Here is a 22964-nt window from a genome sequence, read left to right on the forward strand (position 1 = left end):
TGAGAAAACTAGGTCAAGGTCAAATTTCAACTTTGTGCACATATCTAAGGGACCGGATAAGATAGAAAGATGAAACAAAAGGCATTATATTCAGGGAGGCAAGGGGATGAAAATTAGATCACAACCTTGACCTTGAAAAACTAGGTCAAGGTCAAATTTTCACTTTTATACCTTTTTAGGTACACATCTCTGAAACCTGATGATCACAAAACAAAAAAGCAACATTTTCAGAAAGCCAGCGGCACAAAAATGTGATGACCTTCACCTTTGGAAAACTAGGTCAATGTCATACTCGATAGTACAATATAGATTTCATTGCTGCGACCATTATGAAAGTAGGTCAGGGTAAAGTTTTGAATTCAGGGGTGTCGTGGGATGTTGCAATCTCTGACTGCCTTGTTTTGTATTTTTATTTGCTTATTTATTAATTTATTCATCTTCAGGACCCGCTTCTTCTGCTGTTGTGGGGTTGCTGGAGCCTATCCCAGCGGACTTAGGACGTGAGGCAGGGGACACAGGGCACGACGCCAGTGCACCAGAGAGCCATACAGGATAGACAAACACACACACACACACACACACACACACACACACACACACACACACACACACACACACACACACACACACACACACACACACACACACACACACACACACCAATTTGGGACCGGCCAAATCATCTGAAGCACAGAACCTGAAGAGAACCCACGCAAACACGGGGAGAACATGCAAACTCTGCACAGAGCAGGACTCAAACTGGCAACGACAAAATGATGAGGATGCCCAATTCTGCCTTGATACATACCACACACATCCCTTAGTTCAACAAACCCAGCCTCACTTCTGAAATATTACTATGTCCATCAGTTTTTTGATAAATCAAAATGAAGTTGTTGATCCAAACACCCAATGATTTATAAATGAAAACAATTGAAAGGGTCAGGGGTGTCAGGGGTGCCCAAACCAGTTGATACCACTGTATGAGTCAATTAGAAAAGTGTCAGTGGTAACATAAGTGTTGGTCCAATTGACTACAGTTTATTGCATCCATGAGGGGCCTCATACCTGAGGGGCCGCAGGTGAACAACCACTGGCCAGTATTATGTTAGATGTATTTACTGGTTGACTGTATTTACAGTGCTGTAGCTGTTTATAATCAGTATGAAGGGAGATTTGTCCAAGAAACGTTTAATTATTTTTTGCTACTTTTGTGTCTGTATTTATTTTAGGGTAAACATTCTGAAAGATCAGTAAATCAAGCTTTCTTTCTTTCTTTCTCACATAAGACAAAAGATTTTCATGTTTCAATTGTATAAAAGTCAACATGCTGCTGTGGTTTCTCAGGAACTAAATCAAATGGCTTTTCTTCTTGTTAGACTTGACAGCAATCTTCTTCATTCTGTCTTCTAGCATAAAACACACTATTAAAAATTACTCACATTTATTTAAAAACATATGCTGTTTCAAATATTTTAATAAGTGTAATCAATTGAAAATATCTGAATTCAAATGATTTCTATTCAGTAATTTCACCCTTGATCAAGTAACACAGGGACTGATGAAGTCTTCCTGAATGCAAACTTGTAATACAGTAAATATTTCAAATGCTTAACAACATGCCATTTAAATAATTTCTGAAAGGGTAGGTATGGTTTTCTGACAATTATAAAAGAAACCCAATGACAATGTGTGAATGGTGGCAATAAGTCATGAAAAATTAATCATGACAAATAAAGCATTAGGTGTCATTTATGTTTGCTCAGGTCTGTTGGTGATGTGATGAAATGCCAAACAACTTAAATAAGGTATCTTATATAATTTTCAGTCCCAGCTGGATAGAGCCATAATTTTATTTATAGAGGAGAAAATGTTTTTCTGCTGGTTTTTGCTTCTAAAAAGGTGAAAATAAGCTTCTTTTTTTGTGTGTGGTCATTTTCCATTATCATAAAGTTGGGAGAGACCTGAAACCTGTTACAGATGCTGTGGATAGTCACAACTCACATCACTGAAGAGAAACCCAATGGTCAAGCAAAAGTGCCTGTGGAACTTAATTTTTGACTGAAATAAACAAACACCAGTAGTGACCTGAACATGAAGGCATGAATCTGATAATTTTTTGTGACTTTTTTCCTATGTATGAAAATGCAGATGTTAACTGAATACCAAATAATAATTTTGCCAGACAAGATCAATTTCCAAAACAACATGAGTATGAAGACAATAATATCTCTTTGGAAGATACATGCAGGATCCCAGGATTTATTCGCACGTTTATTGGGCTAGAGCTCGGTAATATGAAGGTTAAGTTAATTTATTCGATAAAAAGAACTAAGAAACCAAACAGTCACTAAAAAAAGTAAGAAGAAAAAGAAACTCTCCTCAGTAATAATGCGGAATTCCAGGCCAGATGCCGATTAGGGCTATAGGGTTATAGCGACGCCATAGTAGGATCCATTGCAACTCCATACAATATCAAGATCAGACTGGAAAGTTGAAATCTCAGACAATGTGTGCTATTTGCACTATTTGAAAAGAGAAAAACAAAACCAACATTTTTGGTCCACCTTTGGCAGGAGGTACTGTATCAGTAGCCTTTGACCTCAACGCCATTTCCACATCAGTCGTTCCACATTCAAACCCCGCGCTCCGTCTCGCGCTGGGAAAGTCCGCGCCACGTGACTATGTTTACTTTACTATGGGGACTACATTTTGAATCCTACTACGGTGAAGGAACAGCCCTCCATACTCTGTCACTGATTGGGTAATCCTTGTTGCCTTGGTTAGGTACGTTTCGCTATGGCGCGTGTTGATTGGTTGAACTCAGGGCACGAGTGTGACAAAAGACCAATCAGAGGCAGAGCAGGGCGGAAGAGGGGGTCCCCATAGTAGGACTGAATCCTTGGCATCCTGACAATCAGCAGACATCCGCTGCATGGTGGCGGCTGAGTAACATGAAGAGATTCGGAGATTAAAGTCGGAACAAGTGCCAGACAACGGTGAGCAAAGGCGAGTTTGTGTGTTTTCTGCGTGACAACGAACACTTGTGCTCAAACGTTCAGCTGTAGCTACAAGGAAACGTTAGCTCAGCTCAGACGCGAGCAGACTCATTGCATTGAGATGCCATTCACAGTTTTATTAATTTTGCACTGAATTCCTTGTCGGAAAGCCACAGTCCTTTCTGAAAAGAGAGCTCTAGTGTTTTCATTTTAGGTTAACAATGTTCATAAATTCGGCCGGTATCCTAAAAACAAATGACCCAATTTCATGACCGGATTTTCAACTTTTTCCGAAGCTGTTTTGCTGTCACTTCCTGGGTCTCTCCACGTATATTCACAGCCGGGCCCAGTTCCTGCGATCCGGACTTTTAATTACTTGGCTGAACACGGGTGGAGCAGTCATCATTTACGACAGGTTACCTTTACATTTTTCTTTTATGTAAAATTCTCTTAAGTGATTTCACTTTGGGTGAAAGTGAAAGCAGTGACAGCTACCGGACAGGCTAGCTAACATATTTTCTACCTTTACTATCAAATGTAACCCAACCCGAGCCCACTCCAGCCTTTAAGGGGCCCAGAGTGGAACTTTATTTTAGGGACCCCCTCACTACCAACACTAGTAACTACTGTCAATGCTTTATGGCAAACCTATAACATCCAGAATCTCATTATCATAGTTGTATTTGTGGTGTTTCACTTCTACAAATGTCAACCTGGCAGGTGTTCTCATGTTAATTTGAACTTAGTTATTCAGAGTTATGCATGCAGTAAACTTATAGTAACATAAGCCGGTAGACAATGCATTAGCTGGAAACAAGTTGAACACTCTTTCTAACCTGTCCTCCTTGGATTTAATAGTATGTACTTATGTAAATGCAGTTGTAAAAAACAATGCAAAGAGTAGATCAGGAACATGTAACAACATTACAAGAATATTTAAAGAAAAGAATAGAAAGCTGAGGGTAAAGAGGCAAACTTTTCTACTAGAGACTGTAGTGTAAAGTTATGGTGAACGTACAGTAATTTCATCACCACTTATATCCATCCCTTATTTCAGTTCTGTTTCTCCCGTCCTCTCTTTTAGCCGAATGAAAGACATGAGCATCTCCAGGGAGAGAGCCCCAGATCTTGTGACTGCCTACAATCACAGTTTGGAGCAGCAAATAGTGAGACGAGGCTCCAGCCTGCTGTGTCGAGATGAGGAGCTGATGAAGCAGGTGGAGGCGCTGCTGAGGGAAGGAGACGCTCAGGAAATACACTGCCTGGGGTGTGATCCACTGGTAGTGATGGAGGACTCATTGAAAACAGCAGCAGCAGCAACAAAGAAATCCAGAGGAGGGCTTCAAGGCCTGGCCAAAGCCTTTGAGGTTCTGGAGCAAGCGGCCTTGAACCTCTACCTCAGTCCCTGGAGGGAGGAGTACAGAGTCGTCAAGGTTGGTTAACAGAGATCAAATTCTGATATCAATTTGTTTAGAAATATTTTTCATGCAAACAACATCCATGTAATGTTCTGCTGTATTTACTGCTGTGTTTCAGATGTACTCCGGTACATTCACCCACTATGTTAAACCGGTGCTGTCGATGCCACAGATCGAAAAACTCTTCGGCCTGCTGGGGTACAAGCCCAACTCGTCTCGCCACGAGCAGCTCCGTCTCCAGTTGCGCAGGGTTAGTCGTGCCTCCGTTGACAACCTCCTCTCCTTGTCATGTGCCTTCTTCCTGGCGCGGTGTGAGTGTCGCCTCCTTCTCACAGCTCTGGGGAAACACGCTGGTGAGGCTCAGTGGGAGCTGAGTCTGGTGAGGGAGCGGCTGAGAGGAGACAGCCTGCAGGTACGATTGGCAACGTGTTTCCATAATCCGTCAAGTTACCTTTAGTTGTGAACCCAGGAAACTCACAAAGTAGATAGAGATAGCTGTATTGAAATAATACTGTGTTGAAATTATGGAATTAAATGTTGGAAATCATCTCTTATCATCTCACTGCTACATGGCAATAGAAGACACAATAGAAGCTGAACAAGCTTATATTGTGTCAGCTTCTATTGTACAATAGAAGTGTAGTAGAAGACAATTGTTAGCATCTTTTTGTACTTGAAAGTTTTAGTTTTTCACTACAGATCACGTCTTAGGCATGACATCCAGCCTCAGATTGATTTAACAACCACAAATACACTGGCATAGTCTCAGTGAAGAGTGAATGAATTAAACCTGTGGAGGATTCACGGCCATTAATCTCAACAGGTCGCCCTTGAAAACACCAAGAAGTTACTGGAAGTCAATCAGCCAGTGTTTGATGGAGAGTTGGAGGTGGATCTGTACACCGATGAGCAGATCAATGGAGGTCAGAGGGGAGCGGTTGTCAAGGAAGAGAGTCCCCGGTCTTTAACCTGGATGACACACAGCATCGCGTCCCCGCCTGCTGTCAGGTCACACAGCAACGAATCGACTTCCTCAAACCCCCCGTTCACCTCCCTGCCCACCAAAGAGGACGTTCGCATCTCCACCCTCACGTATCAGCTGACGAAGTCGTCCCTGTTGGATTCTGACATCATCAGAAGCTCCTCGTCCAACACGGAAGACGACAGAGGCCCCTGTGACGAGTCGACGTTTGACAAGGCAGAATCCACGTCATGCAGCCTGCAGGCAGAAGCAGAAACCAACCACCTGTGTAGCTGTCTCCAGTCCCCCCACCTTCATCTGAGACGCTGCATTGACTGCAACACTTTGCACAATAGCACCTGTGCCTTGCTTCAGCATTGCAGCAGGGCGTTCCACTTGGTGGTAGCAACTGATCACACGAGTCCAGAAGCACAGAGGGCGTCGCCGACTCTTACCGGCAGCAGCGCAGCGATGGCCTCCTTAGTTCTGCAAGACGACCTGGAATCAATGATATCCAGTCATCCAATCATGTTCCACGACTGCTGCGACCTCAACCACTTGGACCCTCAGGTCCTCTGTTTCACCTGTGGTGTCTTCCACTCTGGGTCTTGTATAGAGATTGAATTATGCCAAGGGCTGCACAAGATCAAGCCCCTGGGAGTCTGTACCTGCGGGAGGCCGTGTTCCAGGAAACCGCTGGTTCTGTGCAGATACTGTGGAAACGAGTACTGTAGTGATTGTTGGTACAGAAGTCCTCTGGTGTGCGTCTGTGGCCAGACGTTTGACCAGTCGTCCTCTGTGTGATCTACACCCATGGTGAATTCACAGTGCCTTACAATCTGTGTTTGGAACACATGTACCATCCATCACAAATGCAAATATTGCCTTGACTCATTTTTAAAAAAACAACACTTTTCATTATTCTGCCGTAGTGTCATTCTATAAGTGGCCATGTTTACTGTTATCAGCATTCTTGATATCTTGTACATCAGAAAGACTTTAGATTGTGATTTGTTTAAATATAATTCAATATGAAGCACAAGGGAATGAGCGTTCATATGTATTTGTTTCCTGCACACACAGCAGTAAAGACTCAGAATGTTACGTTTCTGTGTTCATAATTCATTCACTCAAGTTCAAGGTGTGGTGTGACATTTTTTATACACATAAATCACTAGAGCATTTCATTGACGTAATTAACTGTCATCTGCCGCTTATCGTGATTATACTGGTAGCTCTGATTCCAGCCAGAGCTAGAAAAACACTTTCTGCAAACAAAAACTGTTAGCAGCAGAATGTTAGCTGATCAAAGATGATGCCACCACAGTTTAAATCAGCGCTGGTTTCCACGTTCTCATGAAAATGTTTGTGGTCCACCATGGCAGTCTTCTATCCATTATAAGATTGCCAGTTGATGTTGACAAAGGTCTTGCTGTCCATGTGGTCGATGTAGAGGACGCCGTTCAGGTGGTCCATCTCGTGTTGGAGGATTCGAGCTGACCAGCCGCTGGCCTGCCACGTCACATTTTCACCCTTTTCATTTAGACCTGCAGCCAGAACAATCAGAGGGAAATAAAATGTATGAACGCATCAGCATTCGATTCTGAACCCAATAATTAGACACAACTGTATTTCCCTACGGATGCATGGAGTGTTATCAGCAGCCTCAACACTTATCACAAATAGGAAATACAGACCCTCGTCTCTGAAACTTGTTTCTTTGAAAAGTGCAATTGATCTACATTTGTATTAAAAGTCTATGCTATAAAGAAATGCATGGTGTGTTCAATGAAAATCAAGTTTTGATGAATAAAATGCAGTATTAGGGTATAAACATGCATACCAGTAACTTCCACAGATAGGTAACGTGGAACTGAGGCTGAGAAGCCCGCTATGCTCTCACAGGCCTCTCGAAAGTACACAGTCTGACCGTCAAGGATTCTCAAATGGGGGTTGATAAAGATTTGCAGAGGCTGGGCAGAAAGGCCGCGGACCTGCCTCGATGCAGGGGAACTCTCTTCTAACATCTTCTCAGGATATTCCAGGACCAGGATGCGCAGTGGAACCCCAATCTGAGGCGCGCTCAGGCCCACGCAGTCAGATTTCCGCATCACTTTCACCAAAGTGTTGATGACCCTCTGGATCTCGGGGCCACTTATAGCTGCGGGGTCCACAGCAGCAGCCTGTGAACGCAGCACTGGCTCACCCACCTGGCACACATGGTTGTAAGGAGGACCGGATGGGGGTTTGATCTTGTTTTTCACAAACTGAAGATAGGAGCGCACCTTGACACCGCTGGAATAAAAGCGCCTGCAGCGGCCAAAGGAGTGGGGCGAGACGTGTGGAGGATTTGGAGCCCCAGTGCTGCTGAGAGCCACTCTAGACTCACAAAGTCTGAACCCATTCCTGGAGAGCCGGAGCAGAGTCACACATGATCTTGTGTTCATGATTGAATTGCATCCAGGAAGAAGTGTCACACGCCGGGGCGGGGGGGTGGTGGTGGCATGCAGCCGCTGTAAAATATCACAGACATCAAGTTAAAATGAATTCTTAAATCCCGAAACAGTCGTGTTTTTGGGGTTTCATTGTGTAGTTTCTGCAACATGACATTACAAACCTTCCCACACAACAACCAGAAGTGACGTTTTGACTTTTGCTATTCACAGATTTTTTTTCAATCATATTTCTTTCATTTCTATTGTTTCAAACTGTCTAAATTTTAGACAGTCCCTCAGCATCAACAGCATCAGCCTGTAGAGATTAGTCCCAAATGAGGGATTAAGGTGGCATAGCTCATCTCTTGTGTATTGGAACATAAAAGCATTTTTTTCTATTTTGAAAATCTAAATTTTTTCTTAAATAATGCAAAATAATTGCAGTTAAAATCTCATTTTGACATCTCAGTGAGTGAATCCCTATGTTTCTTCAGAGAAACACACCGGTGGGGGGCAGATCATCGTTCATTCGTTCCGTTATATTTGTATAGGTTAGCGCCAGCGACTACGGAGACAAACTGTTGGCATATGGGTGTTTGACATTAGAAGAAGAAACACGACATTGTTGGTACTTACACGTGGCGTTTGTGTTTTAAAATGTAAGCCTTACAATAATACGCCGTGTGCTTTCTTTCTTAATTTCCCTTCGGGGGTTAAACCAGTATATAAAATTAAAAAAAAACAAAAACATACATCTGTGTAAATTCAAAACGAGCTGGTGAAAGCAGAATAAACGGACTTCCGGGTTCTGCAAAACCACATCCAGATCAACACCACGGTCCACTTCACAATAAAAGTCTGCCTGTTTTGCCACCTCATTTACATCGCAGACAAAGCTTTTATTTTGATAACAACCATTGAGCTTGACAGGAAGTAATTCCCAACGAGCGTAAACACTTCTAGGGTCTGTAACTTGCCGGTACATGTCCTGCTGGGGGGGTAGAACCCACGTCCTACCCATGAATGAAGGGTTTAAACGGTTAGCGGGCTGACACCCGCGGTTTCCTCCTCTCACATCACTGAGAACCAGATGGATGGTTCTGATCCGCGTCGAGTCCACACATGCGAACAGGACCGCTCCAGGATGCCTTTGTGGATCATTGAGTACATCTGGGTCCATAAAATGACGGATATTGAAGAGAGTGGGTTATTTCACTCATTGTTGTTCTACTTACTCAGTTTGACTTTGACATTATTAGGACCGTTTTATGTTTATTGATTACGACATTCAAATAGTAGTAGGTATCATAAATATTTACAATCCAATTTGCTTGCAGAGGTCACTCAAATTGATAAACTCAGGTGCTGGAAGCAGCTGCACTAAAGATTTCAATTTTAAGTGTTATAATTTTCCTTCATTTCAAGTTAAAGCTGAGGAGATGTGTCGTGACATGTTGGTTCTTCACAGTTCTGGAACCTTCCTGCTGGCCAGAAATGGATCCTGAGCCTCTGACCCTTGAAGATTCCTGGAGGCTGCGTGTTGCTTCTGCCCAGATATATTCTATCGTGAAGAACCGGGAGATTAAACAGTTTGAGAGAGTGATGGCCTTTTTGGAAAATACTTACGGACTTCATCCCAGACTAGTGCCTAGCATCAAACACATGAAAATCATGTTTGGCCTTAAAACCATGGTATGGAAATGAGTGGTGGTGGTTGTTTATTTATTTCAATCTGTGTAATTTTAATTCATATTAGACTGTAATGTTTCTCCCATTTGTGTTAATTGTCTCTCTTTCCAGGTTATTATGTGGATGCTCAGGGAGGGCAGAGGAATGGTTGATACTCTGCTTAAAATCAACCTGTTTTTCTCAAGCGAACTACCCCAGTACCAAGACCATTGTGTAAGTGTCCAACATTTCTGTCCAATATTTGGCATATATGACCATCAAAGTTTTACCCTCCATATGACTTTTTTATTCTCAAACCTACTTTAATAATTTGGAATAAGATCGACATTGTTATTTAGTGTGGCTGTGTCCTTCTCCAGATCAACTCCAAAGTATGATCGTTCTTCCAGGGCACACACACCAGCTACTGCCTGGCACCAACCAGATATACGATTGTTGATCGTTTGTCCCTTGAAAGCCATAGAATCTCTAATTCTATGGCCATCATGCAATTTCTGAATTGCATGATGGGTTCTACACTTACATTTGTCATGTTTTCTAAAACTGGAACCAATCCACCAGAAGGAGGGAAAGCTGTGCTGCAGCTTTAAAGGACTAAATGTGACAATGTCTGCTTCAATATTTTCTCTTTAGCCACTAATTTAAAGTTCAGCAGACTTCATAAAATACTGCCTTTTGACTTCTGAACTCTCCATACTGATCTAACACATGCGAAAACCTTACCTATTATGATCCAACTATTTTTTCTTACACAGAGCAAACATAGAATGTTTATAATGAGGAAGAACCACGTGGACTTCAAAGCTCTGGCACAAGGACTTGTAATGGACAAGGACAGACTTGAAGCTTACATATTTACGTTTACATATTTCACATACTGTGTTATAAAGTGGAAGAAACAGAGTAGGGTAAAGGATGTAAGGAAGCCAACAAATTCAGTGTGACTTGTGTTGTCAGTTTCACCAGTAGTCATTGTCAGTCAAACCAACAAAACGTTCCAGTAATACAGAAAATCTGAACAATTTTCAAATTCTGATTCAGGTTCACTTAGATTTCCGTCATCAAAATTCTGCCAGATTTGGCATGAAGACAAAGTGAGCAGACTTAAAGACATTGAAACACCATCCATCCCAGTACTGGATCACCTCTGGCCCAAATGGATGCGCTGTTGGTTGAACTTTATCAAAAAAAAAACTGGCATTCTTAAATCATCATAGTGTGTAAAGAACAAAATAACATTGGAATCTCTTTCCTCTTCTCCCAAAAGCTGTTCTCCTCATCAACATGTTTTCAGTATTCTAATCTCACAGCTGTTCTGATAAATCCTTTTAAGTAAGCAGATACGTCCTCGTGGCTTTCCAACTTCAGGCGAATACAGAGAAGCCTGCAAAACTCCTTCACGCAGAAAACTGGAGCACATGATGCAATAAACACAGTACCCATATGTACATGACAGGTTTTTGGGTTTTTCTTGTCACTTAACATCACCATGGTAACTTGACAATGAGGAGTGATGAGCCTAGACGCCAAACTCAACATCTGAGTCCGAGTCCTCTTCTGTCCAGCAGGGGGCACCACAGATTTATGTTTTCTGAGCAGATCTTTGTGAAAACCTTTCATTCATTCATTTTCTAGACCCGTTTCTTTTGCTGCCGAAGCTCCAGTGGTGCTGGAGCCTATCCCAGCGGACTGGGAGTGTGAGGCAGGGGACACTCCGGGCGCCACGCCAGTGCACTGCAAAACCTCATATAGACACACACACACACACACACACACACACACACACACACACACACACACACACACACACACACACACACACACACACACACACACACACACTTACTGACAATTTGAAACCAGTCAATTCACCTGAAGTGCCGGAGATCCCAGACAGAACCCACACAGACACAGGGAGAACATGCAAACTCCGCATAGAGAAAGAAGAAAACATTTTGTGTGTGTGTATGTGTGTGTTTGTGTGTGTGTGTGTGTGCAAAAAAACTACATGATAGCAGAGGACAAAATAGTCCCTGCACACATTAATAATTAGAATTAATTGCGCACTACTTGTAGATGCAAATGCACCACTGCCACCTACTGTAACGGATGTGCAATTACATGTTATTCTGGTACGTCATGAAAAAGCAAAAGCAGTTTTTCTGTGCTTGTTCCCCGGGGTCGTCTGACTATCTGACAATCACTTGTGTATTCTGACATACCACTGAGTGTATGCTGTCCCTGTGCTTAGAACATCCCAAAATGACGGGACAAAAAGTGATGCTAAAGTTTTGTATGGATTTCCTCTAATGGCGAACTTCATGTCATACTCAAAACTTCGCAAGTTCTTTTTTTGTTTGAAAGTAAACAAAATTGTTTCACCCTTCTAGCGCTAAACTGTATATTTAATACAGTCTGTGATTAAAATTTTTACAAGTGCAGTTAGATGTCATTCACAGTTGTTGTAAGGAAGCGTTATAAGTGTCTGCTGTCTTTCAGAATCACTTGGAGGAGCATTATGGTGAACATTATGCACAGAAAGTAGAGGACAGGTTGCTGCACTATCTAAACCAATTGGAGGCGGTGTTACCAGGAGACACCTACATCGACAAGGTATGGCTGTTATATTAGAGTGTGTTCAGGTCGATTTGTTACGTACCCTTTGAAAGAGCGACAGTGATGAAACACGTGATAGAGATACAGGGCATGATTTTCTGGTGAGTCATCTCAATTCTAATGATGTGTAAAAGGTTCAAGTCCTATATTTAACTCATTGGCTGCCAGCCATTTTCAGAGCAGAGTTCTCCATACTGACAGTGTTTTTGAGCATTCAGACTGATCTTTCAAGGCCAAGAGTTCTATGACTACATAGAGAGTGAAACTAACAAAACAAAGTGTAGACTCTCTTTTTTCATCAGGAAAAGTAAAGTTTGTTTCTAACCTTTTGGGTACATCACTTATTCGTGCTTCGCGATAGATGGCTTCACCACATCAAAGATTTTTAGTAGGTAGTCACGTGATGCTGTACACACATGCTTATTGGCTGACAGCATCTGTGTGTGAGCTGCGTTCTAACTCGTGGTTCCTCCTGCAACTTTTCTTTAATACAAAAGTGTTTTAAACACTTTTGTATTCTCTAAGAGTGTGGGAAGTTAATACAGATGTAAGGTGGTTTAATATCAATATGATAATGATGTGCAGTGAGGTTCGCGACGTTAAAGTCAGTTCTACGGGTCAAACAGAGTGGGGTATTGCCAGTAAAAATCAGCATGACATTAAAAACTGGCTAAAAACATTTAGGACACACAGTGCAGCAGCTAGCAGCTGAGCTTCACCTCAGATTGGACTACTAATCGATCAAAACAACATTTAATCAATAAAAGAAGATGAACATTGGAGCTTAAATATCTGCTACACCCGCAATGCTTTTAACCAGTTTTAAACCAGTTTTTTTGTCATATAATAGATTCTGATCTCTCATCCAAAAACAGAACTGCTGTCACCTACAGGCGATTAGTTTGAACCTACACTGTAGTAGAGCTATGATACTGATAGCTGAGCCAGATTGTCTCCCCCAAACCTGAAGTCTATATACCTCATTGGCAGCGTGTGAGTTAAATGAAGACAGCAATAACCACACAATCATCATAGTGTGGTTATGATGATAACACATGTTGATGAATGTTGAGAATGAGAATTTTCAATGGGTTTTTTTTTATTTATTTCAATGCCAGCTACACATTAAAAAAATTGCACTGATATTTGTTGCAGTATGAGGAATAAAACAACAAAAAAAGACCTCAAACTCTTCAGCTTCAAACTCTACATCAGGCAAGAATGGGAAAACATTCCATTCTCAAAATGACAGCAGTTATTCCCCGCAGTTCACAAACATTTCCCAAATGTGTCAAAAGAAGAGGTGATGCAACACATTGGTAAACACAACCTAGTTGCAACTTTATGAAACACGTTGCTGGCATCAAATTCTAAATGAGGATCAAATTTTCAAACCCAGTATTTGATATTAAGTAGTACATTAATAACCATCAGGTATTACAGAGAATCCTGCTATTGTGCTGCATGAACCTCAAGAAAAGAAATATTAAAATTATCTGCAACGTCTGAATTAGAAATAATTGTAAAAATGCAGCAGAGAGGAAGAAAGAAGTGTAAGTCAAGTCTGTAAATGTAAAAAAGAAAAAACAGTGAAAATACAACTATGAAATTCTAATTGTGACGAATTGACATAATAAAACACTACAAGAAAATAGACTTCTTTGAGGGAGGAAGAGGTTCTGATGGTGAGACCGGACTCGGTAGCATCAAAAAAGAATCAGTTCTCAAAGTCTATCTCATGAGAACAGCTGTAAATGTGAGCTGCTCTCTGGTTCACAGCAGTTTAGTAAGAGCATTCATGTCAATAACTAAAAGCCCAAAGCTATCCTTCGGAGGCACAGCTCCTTAGTTACTCATTTAAAACACAACGCCCGTGTTGACAGGAACTGTTCAGCTGCACGAAATTATATAAGCTTCTCCAATTTCCTAATGTCCACAGTCAAAGGTCCATGGCCAGTGCATCGTGTTTTTGAATGGATCCTGCTTTTAACATGTGCGTTTGTTGACACAATTATCATTTGGACCCCTCTGAATCACTAGGCTCTCACCATTACAGACTCTACGAAATGCTGGTGGGAATGCTGCTGTTTTTGGCCTCATACCGGTACTATTGCAAGACTGTTGTCTCAGTGTATCACTAAGACCCCTGAGCTGACAAGGTGCACTGACAAAGTCCAGGGACTTTTTGTTCACAGGAATAATGACGCACCAACATGAATCTCAGCATGAAGAGGCAGTCCGCTGCTCTCATGCTTCACGGAGGTTACTCAATGTGCTTTTGGATTCCAGAGGAGGAACTCCTCCAACTCCTAGAACACAGTGTAGAAGACAGTGTAAAAGACTGGTCTTAGTTAACGTTGTTCACCTTTTAATGAGATCTGCTACCTGATAGAGTCATCATGTTGCATTTTTTAAGTCTGTAATGGACCCATGCAGCAGGACATGACATGCCGCATGGCTTTATCTCCATGGATCCTTTACTGGCTGAAGGTGATGTGATTTATTTTCAAAGCTAGCCTTCCAATCTATCCGGTATTTGTGGTGGCCAGCTAACACCGGAGACACACATTAGGGAGAGAAGCTGTGATACGTCAGTCCACACATGAGCAGCATCCTTGGCTCTCTGTGCCAACTGATTCTCCTGCTTTGATTGTGAAAACGCTGTGATCGCAATTTATGTTGCTCGGGAAAAAATTGGGTGTCTTCCTGAAGGATACTTCAACATGTAGACAGCAGAGCTTTGGACCATTAAAACTTCTGAAAACTCATGACTATGATAACTCCTGAGCCACAGAATAAGTAGGCCACTTAAAATCACAATGACAGTGACACTATAGAAGAGATTACTGGTGTTTCCTGGGCTCATTAACTCATACAGAAATTACAAATGATGCCAAAACGGATGGCTGAATGGATCGATGGATGGATGGCTAGGATGGATGGATGGATGCAGGCACTGCTTTGTAGTTTGTCTATTTCCTGTGCGTCCCCTGGGTAACACTTGGAGGCATTTTTCTCTTCACTGTTTCTGGGTCATTGTTTAGAACATTGTTTTCTCCTTCAGTGTTTCTCTTACAAAGATCTCCTGGAATATGTTTTTTATATAGGAACCCAGGTTGTCTGAGTACACAGACTATCACCCTCGCTGACTTGAGTTTCTCATTCTTTGTATTTTCACCTGAATAAATGTTTTTAGTTACTGAAGAAAAACAATCCTGAGACTGAAGAGGAGAAGATGTTGCTGGAAGTAATTAATTCTGACTCCACAACCATAGCAACCACTCTAAAGAAACTGCTGCACTGTGGTAAGAAGCTCCTTCCAACACAAAATGCAAGTAACATACAAATATACAAATAATATAAATATGGACTTCATTTATTTTTCAAAAGGACAGTGAACCCAAACACACCTCCAGGCTGTGTGAGCGCTACCAATAAGGAGAGTAATGGGCAAAGCAGTAACCAAACCAATGGGTGGCCTTATTTTAAGAATCTAAATTATGAAACATGTTCTGAGTTATTTCACTTTTTTTTTTTTTTAACTACCTACCACCAAGTGTGTTCATTCATAGTTTTGATACCTTTAGTGAGAATCTACGAGTGACTAGTCAGAAAAAATAAAGAAACCATTAAATGAGAAGGTGTGTTCAAACACTTACCATGCACGTGTTCAGTGATCATGTTTGGGCCCTCAGGAAACAGGTTTGAGTAAAACTCAGTCCGTGTGGCCCCGCCTGAAAAGCAGTGGCGTTTGAAGTCAGGTCTGAACGCTTCACTGCAGGAGGTGCGTGACATTTGTGACGTTTCAGTGAAATAGCGCAATTTGGGACAAATCCTGCTATTGGGAAGAAAGTGCAAATATCCCTTTACTTTCATACTAGACAAGCAAAACAATGAGGTGGAAATAGCTTACCTTGTTAGCAGGGCTCGGAATTAACTTTTTTTCTTGGTAGCACTGGTGCTCCCAAATTTAGAAGTTAGTAGCACCAGCAAAGACTTTAGGAGCACCTACCCAAAACCAAGGCAGTGACGGAGCGATTGGGACCGCTCCGTCCGCCTCTCTCCCTCGCCCAGGAGAGCAGCCGCAGATTTTTTTCCCTAGTCGCACCGGTGCTCCCAAATATATTTAATAGTCACACTGATAAAAATTTGGGCGAATGTGCGACCAAAATGGGCGCAATTTTGAGCCCTGCTTGTTAAGATTGAGGATGTTTCCCATTTGGAAATCAACTTGTTTGTTTTTTTATAAGTCAGCCATTTTTTTTACTCTGCTGTGCTGCTTAAGTCCCAACCACCTGGTCTAGTTTAGACAGGTAGATCATAGTCAGGCGTTGCTTTCTTATCTTATTTGTCTGTGGCTTGTATACCGAGCTAATGTCACACAAGGCTGTCATGCGACTAAAGTAATTGGGGAGAGTACAAAGGATCTCTCATCTTCAGAGTTTGGGGAAATAAATATGCTCTAGGGAATGGGGTGGTTGATCCACTGGTTCGACAGGGCTGAAATTATATACTCACTAAAACACATTACATCAGCAAACTCCCTGTCTTTCCGTTTATTTTAGATGGCGCTCCCTGTTGTCAAAGGAGTGTTTCTCAGTCATCAGGATATGGAAAAAATGGAATGAAAACCTCTCAACTTGATAAGTTTGCCCTTCATGCAAGCTCTTCAATATCTCCCCCTGCAGCAGTGGATGACAAAACTGCCCCTGAGTTACAGCCAAGAAACTCAGATGTGTCTAAGGACAGTTCCCTTTTGTTGGAGAGTGAACATAACTCAGACGTTCGGATCCACACCCAAACGGGGGGCTGTGGTGAGATAGTCAATACGGTGAAGGAAAGGAGCAGTGGAAGTGCTTCACCTCAGTTCTGCTCCAAACACCAGCGATGGGTGAAGAGTATCCTCCAGGAGTGTCCTGACCAGCACTCGGAAGAGTTGCAACTTCAGTCCAGTTTCACTTTATCTCCACTACTTTTCCAGTCGTCTTCATCTACCACTTCCTCACAAGATCTCACTCCCTCTGACCTGATTCCACCTCCCTCTGACCAACAAGGTCCGTCTCAACAAACCACCACCCATCTCCAGACGGCAGCCCAGGCACTGGGCCGATCAAAGCCTGAAGGTAGCTTGAGTTCTGGATCTCCTGTTTCCGCAGATACCTCTCTAACGCAAAACCAACCTCAGCCCTGTTCATCCAGACACAATCTGCTTCCCACCTTCATGCTGCCTGTGGTGCGATTGGTAGACATTACCTCATTTAGATGCACCAACCGTTCTTGTAGCCCCCACCAAGCATCGCCAAATCACATTACCATGTCAAGCTACGAACAAGCTGCTTCTCCTTTCAAATCTCAAGCGCTAACCCCTCTGCAATGCCATTCTGGTGAAAGCAGCACCGTCCTTCATGGAGCGACGAACCAATTTGCAATTTGCCGACAAGAAACCCCACAACCAGGGCAAAAACACAGCATATCTGAAGATGCAGCTTCTTTATCTAACCATCAGGCATCAACTCTACAGTCTGTATCCAGACCTTCAGAGCGACGCACACACACCTGTACTACCAGCACACAATCACAGGATGTGGGCAGAGTCAGTCAGAACACTCCACCTGAGCAGCTCAAAGCCACCGTTGGGACAAATTGTCCTTCCTTACCAGATGACTTAAATGCCTCTGGGCCTCCAACAGAAGACGCTGACACTTCTGCCTCTCAATCAGTGGCTCCGTTCTCAGTTCATACTGCTTACCAAACCTCTTCCTCTGCTGAATTATCTCAGCATCCACACATATGCATCACTCCTTTTCAATCAAAGACCGTACCCTGCTCTGTCGTGACTCCTCGTAACTCCATTTGCACGTCTGTTAGGTATGAGACCAACAGAGTCCAAAACATCCAAACCAGGATATCAGAAACCAGTCAGACCCTACTTCTGCAGTCTAAGCTGCTACAGCCCTCTGTGAGTCTTACCAGGCTGAGCTTAAGGAGGTGTTACCAGGTGACCAATGGGAGATGTGCCACCACGTCTGGAGAGGCTGTTGTACAAGGACGCAATCATGACAGAGCTGAAAAGAAGAGGATGGAGGAGGAAGAATATTCAAATTTGTCTTTTGATCTGAACTTGCTTTATTCTAGTTATTCTTCCAGCACTGATGTTGAAGAATCGCTTGACCGTGACCCTGACTACGAACCCCACATTAAGAAGAAAAGACGTAATTAAAATATGAGAGTGGATGAAATCCGGTTCATAAATGACCACATTTGACCAATACTGGAATTTGAGTCTATTTATGATAATGGTCTTTGGAGAAAGCATATTGGCCAAATTTAACACATTTAATAGGTTATAACAGTCTTGAAATGGGACTGTTAGTTTTAAAAAAGTGACATTTTACATGATGTTTATGACATATGTGAAATCATGGTTTTGTACTTTGTGCTACAGGAAATGTTAAATGTTGCGTGGATTCCTGTTGTGAGTTCGGTGTCAGTGTTTTTACACGTTTACTAGTCCAGGATAAACAGATATGTTTTGTGTTTGATTCTTTGGCATACTGAAATATCCCAGGAGGATTGTCTAGATCTTTATGAATACATTAATTAATTTCCAGATGATAAATTTTGAACGGGGCGTCACATGAGAGTACCATTTTAGAAGAAAATTTTAGGACATATTGTCAGTGTTTTTGTTGAAGAAATACCTGTTTCTTACTCTTTGAGCGTAAGTTAAAAAAGTGCAATAAATGCAACAAATAAATGCATTAGAAATCCAGCTCCTTTCCTTACAGGCTTAACTCTAGGCTGACACTCAGTCTTATTAGCAGCAGCAGATGTGCTATATAGAACATGCTCTACAAAATCATCCAAAGTTACCTCGATTCACTTTCTAAACAATTGTGTAGTATTTTATGTATTCCACCATACTTTGTATATTTAATCTTTTTAACAGTATATAAATCTAGATTATATAATGATGCATGTTTCAATAATGTCATTAACAAGATCTGTTGTAAAGCTATTTGTTCATTTCTATACATAGCACACAGGTAATTTTTGTATTAGTCTAAATAAACATGCTTTTATGCTCAAGTGAATGACCTTGTTTCTACTCTTAAAATTTCATCTTAGATACTTAATAATTGTGATGTTAATTTATGGAAACCAGCACAGGGTCCATAAGAAAGAAGGAAAAACGTTATTGTTCTCATGACAGAAATTATCATTTCCATTTGTTGCTGATATACATGCATATATATTGTGTGTACAGGTCCCTGAAGCAAACATAATTACACACAGGGGGCCTGTAGGCATGCAAATTAAACACAGAGGGAGGTAGAGTGGCGGGCAGCTCCAACCAGGTGTGTCCCCAAATGAGCAGCTTGTTGGGGGGGGGACAGTGCCTTGCTCACAAGGGCAACTCAGCAGTGCTCAGGGGGTGAGCTCTTGCCTCCCACTGTCAGCTCGCGCCATGGGTGGCTGGGCGGGAACCAAACCGCCATTCTTGGATCATAGGACGACCCGCTCTACCGCTGAGCCACAGCCGCCCCTTTATGTTTTCAACTGAAGCTTGGTTAGGACAACACAATAATGCAGCAGTTCATGAGGCAACTTCTCCTAACATTAGTGTCATGAGTGAGGTAAGACTGCACAAGGAAGGTTGGGGAGGTGTAATTTTGTTTAAGGATAGGTGCCAATGCAAAAAGATATCCTGTGGAAAGTTTGACTCTTCTGAATTTGTGGCTCTTCATCTCAAATCCTTTTGTTGTAGAACAATTGCAAGTACAATTGTACCTTGAGATATGAGCAGTTGCTCGCTGTTGACAAAAGAGGTAAAATCCATGATCTGTGCTTCAGGACAACACTGCTAGTTGGGGGATGGATACAACATCAGCTGAAACCGGATCTCGTTTTCCTTCTTGGTCTAAAGACGTAGCTTGTCTGTTCTCATGACTTCTTTTTTTTTCTCATACATTATCATTACATAACTTACATATAATAAAGTATGCACAGTTAAAGTTTGTATGTATTGTTTGATAAAAATGTTTTTTTTTTAGGGCTTTGGAGTTCCTTTTAAAGGCTGGAACAGATTAAAGAATTTTAGTTTAAATGAGGAAAACATGCGAATCAAACCTATTACTTCCATACTGGATCGGTCGAGGCTTGGGTTAACGACGACCGCCCTCGGTGCTGTTGATCTACAGAGTGCAGATGGAAATTGGACTACTGTTGGTCGAAGAAGGAGAGGAGAAAAGTGTCCATAGGAAGAGAGAGAAGAGGAACACCAAGAGTATAGGACTAAGAGTAGGGACGTTGAATGTTGGAACTATGACAGGAAAAGGTAGAGAGTTGGTTGACATGATTAAGAGAAAGAAGGTAGACATACTATGTGTACAGTAGAGACCAGGTGGACAAGTTGATAGGAAAATAAATGGAGTAGGAGTTATCTTGAAGGAGGAGTTTGTTAGGAATGTCCTGGAGGTAAAAAGAGTGTCAGATAGAGTGATGAGTCTGAAGCTAGAAATAGAAGGTGTGATGTTCAACGTTGTTAGCGGGTATGTTCCACAGGTAGGATGTGAGCTGGAGGAGAAGGAGACATTCTGGTTGGACTTTGATGAAGTGATGCAGAGCATATCTAGAAGGAAGAGAGTTGTCATTGGAGCAGACTTCAATGGACATGTTGGTGCAGGAAACAGAGGTGATGAGGAGGTGATGGGCAGGTTTGGTATCCAGGAGAGGAACGCAGAAGGACAGATGTTGGTTGACTTTGCAAAAAGGATGAAAATGGCTGTAGTGAATACTTTCTTCCAGAAGAGGCAGGAACATAGAGTGACCTATAAGAGTGGAGGTAGGAGCACACAGGTAGACTACATCTTGTGTAGACGGTGTAACCTGAAGGAGATCAGTGACTGCAAAGTAGTGGTAGGTGAGAGTGTAGCCAAACAGCATAGGATGGTGGTGTGTAGGATGACTCTGGTGGTGAGGAAGATGAAGAGGACAAAGGCAGAGCAGAAGACGAAATGGTGGAAGCTGAAAAAGGAAGAGTGTTGCATGACTTTTAGGAAGGAGTTAAGACAGGCTCTGGGTGGTCAGGAGGTGCTTCCAGATGACTGGACAACTACAGCTAATGTGATCAGGGAGACAGGTAGGAGAGTACTTGGTGTGTCATCTGGAAGGAAAGTAGATAAGGAGACTTGGTGGTGGAATGAGGAGGTACAGGAGTGTATAAATAGGGAAAACTTCTTTTGAGTTATGAGCTCAATTTTGGTGCTTCTTTATCTACAGACCACCAAATGCATTTTTTAAAATGAGTATGCCAAACTGCTGCCTATTGTGTACATTGATTCTGACTGTGTTGTTTTAGTGGGTGATTTTAACATTCATGTTAATAATATTCCAGAGGAAAACACTAGAGAACTTATATTACATACTAGATAACTTTGGGCAACGAAAGTACTGGCTCATTACGACACCTACAGAGAGTCTTCATGTACAGGTATATTACCAGGAATGGAGAGATGCGAGACAATCTCTTTTGTCAGAGATTGTCATTAGAAATGCTAACAATGCCCGCACACTGTTCTCTACAGCTGGCACGGTGACAAATTCAACAGAGGAAGTTCCACCTGACTTGCTGTCCAAAAAGTCATGTGATGACTTTGGACGGAAAAATTATTACTGATAAGATAAACAGGATGTATCTCCTGCTCAAGCCAGATAATAGTATTATCTGTTCTGTGGTTAATCCAGCAGAAGATCACACTGCTCTGGTGAAAAAACAGTCATGATAGTATTCTGGCATCTTGAAAACAGCAGTGATCAAACCTCTCAAAGAAATCCAGTCTGGATGCTTCAGTAATTGCATCTTCTTCTTCATCTCCTTCAAGGGTCACCACATTGAATCAGTGTCCTCCATCTAACCCTGTCTTCTGCATCCTCTTCTCTCACACCAACTACCTTCATGTCCTTTTTCACTACATCTTTAAACCTCCTCTCTGGTCTTCCTCTTGGCCTCCTGCCTGGCAGTTCAAAACTCCTACTACCAATAAATTCACCATTTCAGTCTGGTCTTCCATTTCTGGGAAAGATCATTAAGAAAGTTGTCTTCAATAGGTCAAACCTTATTAGTTCAAAGCAATCTCCTTAATGAATTTCAATCTGGTTTATGACCACACCATAGCACCGAGACTACACTTACAAAAGTTTTAAATGACATTCAACTGAACAATGGTGCAACTAAAACCACCGTCCAAATAAATATTTGGTTTGTGATTTTATTCAGATTTCTGAGACTCAGTTCGCAACAGGCCGTTTGAGGGAGGCGAGTAAAGACTGCGATGTCTGCTTATCCTTTGCTCATTAGGCGCACCATGAAGGAGCTGCCCACAACTCTTCTTCTTCTTTTCCTTTCGGCTTTTCCCTTCAGCGAATCAGTTGCCTCCATCTAACCCTGTCTTCTGCATCCTCTTCTCTCACACCAACTACCTTCATGTCCTCTTTCATACATCCATAAACCTCCTCTTTGGTCTTCCTCTAGGCCTCCTGCCTGGCAATCTGTGAATTTCCACATATGTTGTTTGACTTGCATTTCCCTGACAGCCAGACCGGCAGCTAGACAGTACAAACTACATCTGAATGAATGTAACTGAAGGAAATAGGACGTTTGAAATGTGGCGCAGGAGCTTGTGGCACAACAAACCCCTCATGTGTGTGTTTGTCCACCCCAGGAGTGTTTGGTTGGGTGACATATTGATTTAACACAATGTGACTGGAAAGCAGAGGAGCACGTGAAACCAAAACATGTTTTGTTGGTTCAGTTATTATCCTCGGTCATGCCCATCATGAATAA

General features: G+C 42.1%; 3 protein-coding genes across 5 annotated transcripts; 2 read left to right on the forward strand and 1 right to left on the reverse strand.

The window, feature by feature from the left end:
* Nucleotides 1–2888: 2888 nt before the first annotated feature.
* On the forward strand, nt 2889–6182 carry spata2l (spermatogenesis associated 2-like). 2 transcript variants are annotated; one of them, XM_068313058.1, is made up of 5 exons: nt 2889–2999; nt 3296–3414; nt 4084–4432; nt 4536–4829; nt 5241–6182. In XM_068313058.1, exons 3-5 carry the CDS (start codon nt 4088–4090, stop codon nt 6180–6182), a joined length of 1581 nt encoding a protein of 526 aa, XP_068169159.1. In that variant the 5' UTR covers nt 2889–2999; nt 3296–3414; nt 4084–4087. The 2 variants fall into 2 exon arrangements, with proteins under 2 accessions (XP_068169159.1, XP_068169160.1); XM_068313059.1 differs by lacking the exon at nt 3296–3414 and having other exon boundaries at nt 2915–2999.
* Nucleotides 6183–6754: 572 nt separating this feature from the next.
* Nucleotides 6755–8610, reverse strand: pdf (peptide deformylase, mitochondrial). 2 transcript variants are annotated; one of them, XM_068313060.1, is made up of 3 exons: nt 8450–8610; nt 7222–7891; nt 6755–6925 (listed from the first exon to the last, which is right to left on the reverse strand). In XM_068313060.1, the coding sequence occupies exons 2-3, from the start codon at nt 7823–7825 to the stop codon at nt 6768–6770; spliced, it is 762 nt and encodes a 253-aa protein (XP_068169161.1). In that variant the 5' UTR covers nt 7826–7891; nt 8450–8610; the 3' UTR covers nt 6755–6767. The 2 variants fall into 2 exon arrangements, with proteins under 2 accessions (XP_068169161.1, XP_068169162.1); XM_068313061.1 differs by having other exon boundaries at nt 8567–8608.
* A 208-nt stretch (nt 8611–8818) lies between these two features.
* LOC137594193 (uncharacterized) lies at nt 8819–19152 on the forward strand. Its single transcript, XM_068313522.1, has 6 exons — nt 8819–9015; nt 9282–9505; nt 9614–9715; nt 12002–12115; nt 15315–15423; nt 16684–19152. The coding sequence occupies exons 1-6, from the start codon at nt 8904–8906 to the stop codon at nt 18336–18338; spliced, it is 2316 nt and encodes a 771-aa protein (XP_068169623.1). The 5' UTR covers nt 8819–8903; the 3' UTR covers nt 18339–19152.
* The last annotated feature ends 3812 nt before the right edge of the window (nt 19153–22964 follow it).

Source organism: Antennarius striatus, chromosome 4 (assembly GCF_040054535.1).
Source record: "Antennarius striatus isolate MH-2024 chromosome 4, ASM4005453v1, whole genome shotgun sequence".
In the NCBI taxonomy this organism is placed as follows: Eukaryota; Metazoa; Chordata; class Actinopteri; order Lophiiformes; family Antennariidae; genus Antennarius; species Antennarius striatus.

What these genes read in the sequence shown, in the direction of transcription:
- LOC137594193 (XM_068313522.1), top strand. Translation starts at nt 8,904, where the DNA reads ATGGATGGTTCTGATCCGCGTCGAGTCCACACATGCGAACAGGACCGC. An exon ending in TGTTTGGCCTTAAAACCATG is followed by an intron (nt 9,506 to 9,613) that starts GTATGGAAATGA and finishes CTCTCTTTCCAG; the next exon opens with GTTATTATGTGGATGCTCAG. An exon ending in CCCAGTACCAAGACCATTGT is followed by an intron (nt 9,716 to 12,001) that starts GTAAGTGTCCAA and finishes GCTGTCTTTCAG; the next exon opens with AATCACTTGGAGGAGCATTA.
- spata2l (XM_068313058.1), top strand. Translation starts at nt 4,088, where the DNA reads ATGAAAGACATGAGCATCTCCAGGGAGAGAGCCCCAGATCTTGTGACT. An exon ending in AGGAGTACAGAGTCGTCAAG is followed by an intron (nt 4,433 to 4,535) that starts GTTGGTTAACAG and finishes GCTGTGTTTCAG; the next exon opens with ATGTACTCCGGTACATTCAC. An exon ending in TGAGAGGAGACAGCCTGCAG is followed by an intron (nt 4,830 to 5,240) that starts GTACGATTGGCA and finishes TAATCTCAACAG; the next exon opens with GTCGCCCTTGAAAACACCAA.
- pdf (XM_068313060.1), bottom strand. Translation starts at nt 7,825, where the DNA reads ATGAACACAAGATCATGTGTGACTCTGCTCCGGCTCTCCAGGAATGGG. An exon ending in CCTATCTGTGGAAGTTACTG is followed by an intron (nt 6,926 to 7,221) that starts GTATGCATGTTT and finishes TTCTGGCTGCAG; the next exon opens with GTCTAAATGAAAAGGGTGAA.